General features: G+C 32.9%; 1 protein-coding gene across 2 annotated transcripts; it reads right to left on the reverse strand.

Moving 5' to 3' along the window:
* Window positions 1-903: 903 nt before the first annotated feature.
* Window positions 904-4,127, reverse strand: LOC108454877 (F-box/LRR-repeat protein At1g67190-like). 2 transcript variants are annotated; one of them, XM_017753483.2, is made up of 2 exons: window positions 3,879-4,127; window positions 904-2,961 (listed from the first exon to the last, which is right to left on the reverse strand). In XM_017753483.2, exon 2 carries the CDS (start codon window positions 2,768-2,770, stop codon window positions 1,754-1,756), a length of 1,017 nt encoding a protein of 338 aa, XP_017608972.1. In that variant the 5' UTR covers window positions 2,771-2,961; window positions 3,879-4,127; the 3' UTR covers window positions 904-1,753. The 2 variants fall into 2 exon arrangements, with proteins under 2 accessions (XP_017608972.1, XP_017608969.1); XM_017753480.2 differs by having other exon boundaries at window positions 904-3,172.
* Between the last annotated feature and the right edge of the window lie 1,696 nt (window positions 4,128-5,823).

The raw sequence follows: 5,823 nt of genomic DNA on the forward strand, positions 1-5,823 counted from the left end.
GCTAATAAAAACTATATGATGTATAATAACTTCTAACACTAAGGTGTGAAGATCAATTACGGCAGCTTAGCTTGTGAAGTCAGAAAGCAACTAAGCATTTCTTGAAGTCAGAAAAAATGATGCCAGAGTAGACCTGCTGATGGGTCAGGTTACCCGGCCCGACCCGAAAGCTTGCAGAAATGTAGGAGGGTTTGGGCAAAAATATAGGCCCGAAAAATGGGCTTGGGCAAAAAATAAGGCCCGTTTAAAAAATAGGCCGGGCCTCGGATAAGGTATTTTTGGCCTTACCCGAGGCCCGGCCCGAATTCACTAAATGACAAAAAAATCTACTATTTTTTTTTTGAATATTATTTTCTTGTTGTTTTCTCCCTATTTTGCTACCATATTACTATTAGTTGCTATTATTTTGTTATTATTGTTTGGATATTGTGTAAAACTTATTTTATTATTAATTTTGTTATTATTTTAAAGGCATTTGTTAATTTTGTTATTATTTTAGAGGTATTTGCTTGTTAAGTTGCATCTATCTTAGTGCTATTTAAGTCTACATATTTTTTAAAATTTATTTTTAATTTGTTGAAAAATATTTATTTTGATTTATTTTAATATTTTTGATGTATTATATATATTTAAAATTATATAAAAATAAATACAGATGGGCCGGGTCAGGTCCAGGTTTTAGTATTTTTATTTGGGTCGGGCTCAACTAATAATTTAAGCCTATTTTTTTAGGCCCAGCCCAACCTGAGCCCAATAAATAGGCCTAAATTATTAGTTAAACCCGGCCTGAACCCAACCCGACCCATGAGCACCTCTATGCCAGAGTAATACTATGAAGTCAGAGGGAAGCTATGCTTACCATATTAAAATGGCCAAGGGAACACATCCAACGACAGAGATTGGTTATTCAAGTTTCTAAGGTGGATTCTGAAAAGGTAATTAACAATTGCAGTGCAAAAGGAAATACAAAAGAAAATCACAACTCTTTTAGTACTTTATGATCTCTGTTAGTGGCCCGTGCACCCTACAATATGCCTCCACATGATAACTGAACAGAAAATTCAAAAGGAACATTCACCCTGTTTCATGATAAGAGAATCAATCACAGTTAAAGAACCAAAGATACAAACACTGCTAGTAATTGGTTCAACCAGAAGCAAAGTCATAAAATGACAACGAAATAAATGTACAAATTGTACAAGTCCCAAAACTGTAGAAATGCTTTGATGGGGTAGTTTTATCTTGATCAGCAAGAGACAAGCACTCACCATTTTGTCTTGGAATGTTCTAATCATGGACTGCTATTTTATCAATGATTCTCATCCATTTTATAAGCAGAACATACTAATATGGGTATAATGTGTATACACACAAAACAAAATATTAATTTTGGATAAAGCTCTTTGAAACTTTAGCTTCATCAAAGGTGTTAATATAAGGCAAATAATACATAAAGGACATTCCATATGAATGCAGGCAAAAAAATGAGAGAGATCTTCAATTCTGGAAGAGAACAACATGGTCAATATTCAATAATAGCAAAGGAGCAAAATGACAATTGAGTGAAAAAAACAACTTATTCTTTTGATTGCATATATTTTCCTATCAAACTGAAAAAATGACATCAATGAATTGTAAGACACAAAAAGGCAAGATGTTTGGGATTTACATTTTGTAAATTCTACCTGCATATCTGCTCATATAATTCACAACTGATACAGGACTTGACTTTAGAAATTCAATTGAGAGAACTTTACTCATATTCAAATTGCACCTCTACATGCATGTATTTCCTCATAAGCCGAACAATAGATGAGGTGAATTTGGCCAATATCTGGCATTCCTCGTGTGACTTGGCTTCTGAAATAACCCCAAAAATAATAATTTTCTTAAGATTTGGGCATCGTTTTAGCAGCTCCTCAACCCAATGCGAGAAGAAGTCATTGATTACAGTCCATCCAAGCTCCAGCACTGTCACATTCTCCAAATTAGAAGATCCTTGGAGACCATAATGCATGAGACCATCTCTCAATTCGTAGCATAATGAAAGATGGTTCAATTGTGGAAAACAAACAGCAATTGTTTCCAAGTCGATACCCTCATCATAATCATCAAAAGTGACGTCCCAAAGCCGGAGCTTCCTCAATTTTGAGGATCTTGAAATCATCTGGTAGAACTTTGTCCAGATTATTGTGAAGCTACTTACATCAATAACCTCAAGATTATCAACAGTCTCAGCAATGTCAAGATGTATCACACTAACATCATCAATCTTAAAATATTTCAAAGTGCCTTTCCCAATCAATTCAAAAACCTCAAGGGCACAATCCCTCAAGTGCAAACGCTCAATACTATCAGTCTCCAGGATAAATTTATCCAAACTAATAGCTTCAACATAAATATTCTTTAGTGTCGGGCTACTCAGTTCAACCGTCACCTGTGCATCTGATATTGCTATCTCTGGGTCAACAAGTTCCAAGCTCTCAAGCTTTGGACATGCAGTGAGCAATAGGCTCAAATCCAAAGCTGAAATAGAAACATGACTCAGAGAGAGGGACTTCAAACAAGGGAATCTCTGAAAATTAGGTTCAACACCTGTTACAGAATTGTGGGCTACTGCCAATATTTCCAGCTTCTGCCTCCCACATATTGCAAGAATGTTAACATTTGGGCTAGTCGGGACATTATAAAACAACCGGCGCAAGGTTTCTCTGGTATACATGAGCCAAGCAATAACAGTTGAAGCCGTGAACTCACCAGCATCATCCATCAAAATAGACAAGCCTTGCAGTCCTGTTGTTTGGAAGATTGTTCGAGTAATCAAGATCTCTAATAGTATAGGTGAAATATCACAATAAGCAGGCCAATCATTAGAATTAAATGCTAAGGTGTGAAGGTGTTTCCGATAAGCTTCACGCCATTTTCGACATGTTGCAGAGGCTATCACCACATCCCGGGCACCTTCAAGGCGAGATAAAATATTTCCAATTACTTCAACAGGTAGATGCTCCATTTCCAGCAAAGATCAAAAGCCTTAAATCCGCTATTTGGATTTCTAAAGATACTCAACTAGATATAAGCAAACAACACATATTCTTCACTACTCAAGAAACAAAGTTGAAGGGTTGAGAAATCGTCACCAAAATCTTGTTTCCCGGCACTGAAAATTGGTCTGTACAATAAAACAAAAATAAAAGCTACTCAAAAACATGATTTTGTGGCAGTATTGTAAATAATTATCTAGACTAGCTATATTATGACATATTGGTATAGTTACAGGGTAAGAAAAATATTCAGAAATTCCTAAACATATTCTCCTCTCTTCTTCTATTCTCTCTCTCTTTTTCTCTTTTTCTTTTTTTTTTTTTTAAATAAATTCTGCACTCAAGATTTAGGCTCCTATCAGATTTTTAGTTAGATCTCCAAACATATTCCATATCCAAATAAAACAAATTCTAGCATATAAAAAAAAAAAAAAAAACTTGTTGGATTTCAAGAGGAATTCGGAGTATCATAATATCAGCAAGAATCCAATTAAATAAAGGACCAAAATTGACCATAAGATAAGGATCAAGGCCAAAATCATGTATCTGAGTACTTTAAAGTTTGATTTTTATAATCTAAAATCACTTCAATAACTCAGACAAGATAACAAAAATATGGTTTAATACAGAATTATCCAAGAACTCAAAATACCTATCAAACCAGATAAAGACAAATAATGATTCAAAGAGAAAAAAAAAACATCAAAAAATAAATTTTAGCATCTGGACATATAACAAAATAAGTCGAAAAATGTACGAAAGAAAATTTTGAAATATATAGAAACAAATCAATCAAAAGCAAAATAAATCAGCCAAAAGAGATAAAGAACTTACCAGAAATCAGGGGGGGAAAAAACTTTGGCAGTAACAAATGATTTGAAGTGAGGGATAAGGTTTTGGTGAAGAGTTAGATTCAAAGTATTTCAATGCTTTTTCTCATTGGATTTTTGAAATTTATTTGAAAAAGCAAGTCACACGATTACGTGCCTTTCGTTCTCCTCTCTTTATGCAACCCTGGCTTGGCCGCAGTAGCGGTTTAATTTCACGCCAACGTGGGTCCTCTCTCTTGCTTTTTCCTCTGTCACGCTTGTATAAATATATATATTTACTGGGTTAAGTACCAATGAGATTGGTATGAAAGTTAATTCGGTATTTATATTTTTTTCCAATTAGGTATTTATTTTAAAAATATTAGTAATTAAGTTTTAACACTATTAAGTATAAAATTTTTATCCAATCAACACTTGACAAGTGTTTTTTCAGTGTTTTCTAATTAAGTTTGTCGAAACTATTCCTTGATTTAAAAATTTTAAAAAAAATTTAAAAAAAAAGGTAATCGACTTTTGAAAAACAAATGCATGGAGTCGCCACCGATCTTTTGTTTTGGTGTGATCGGATCACCTAAAAATTTGGTTATTTTAATAAAACATTTATGATTTACTAAAACAACAATTTTGGTCTACAAAAATTTTAGAAAACGGGCACGAGAGTCGGTTACGCATGAGGAAGGATTAGCACCCTCACTACGCCCAAAATTGGTACCAAATCGATTAAATATTGTCCTTATGTCTAAAATTAAAAATGTTTTTTAAATGTGGCTTTTTTTTATAAAAGTTGAATAACCCGAGTTAATCGTCAAAAATTTTCTTGTTTCGATGTCCGGAAATTTATAATTCGAAAATCACGAAAGGATGCTCAACTATTTAGTCCAACAAAAAATCGAAACCCAGCACAGTAGGGCACGATTCTTCGAATTCCCAAACATTGATCATTGCCTCACTTTGGAAAATACAAGTGAAATCCCGGAGAGATATTTGATTATTTGATCCGACGGAGATTGCAACCCAAAGACGATAGGGCACTATTCTGAATCGCCCAAACATCAAACACTTCTTTCATTTTAAAGGGTTTTAGAAAACGTGGATGAAACTTCAAAGGGATCTTGATTGCTTAGAATAAATGAAAAAGCGCAACCCAACACGATAGGGCACGATTCTCAAATATCCAATCATCGAACATCCTTTGTTTTGAAAGGTTTTTAATAAGCATGGGTGAAAACCTAAAAGAATATTTGATTGTTTTTGAGCAAACGAGAAATCACAACCCAGCACGATAAGGTATGATTCTTGAATCATCAAACACCGAGTATTGCCTTTATTTGCGAAAAATCTTATTTCGAGGTAACAACATGTCTTACCCGGTAAGTTAGGGCACCACACCTCGTATCTCCAAAAATAAACATTTTTTTTAACTCACATTGTGATTAAAAGGAATATTCCATTATTTAGGTTAAATAAGAAGAATCGAAACCCAGTAAGTTAGGGTACGATTATCTCGAATTACCTAATACGGAATATTACTTTTATGAAAGAATTGTTTTAATATATTGAGTAAGAAAAATAACATGATTTATAGTAAAACATAAAAGCAAATTATAATATTAATGTGAATAATAACATAATAGGTGCGATAAGTGTCAAAGAGCGATAATATGAGTAATTATAAAAGATGAAGTAATAGCAAGACTAGTAATATGTAAATATAAACAAATGCATGAGGAAAATGAAATGATCAAGACATAAGCAAATTAACGAATAAATGAAAATGAATAAAACATGGAACAACAAAATGGCAATGACAATGATAATGATAATAATAATAATAATAATAATAATAATAATAATAATAATATAACGTAGAAAATAATGATAATAATATATGAATTAAAATATATATATATATATATATATATACATGCGTATACCAAAGACACATTCAT

This window comes from Gossypium arboreum, chromosome 9, assembly GCF_025698485.1.
Source record: "Gossypium arboreum isolate Shixiya-1 chromosome 9, ASM2569848v2, whole genome shotgun sequence".
In the NCBI taxonomy this organism is placed as follows: domain Eukaryota; kingdom Viridiplantae; phylum Streptophyta; class Magnoliopsida; order Malvales; family Malvaceae; genus Gossypium; species Gossypium arboreum.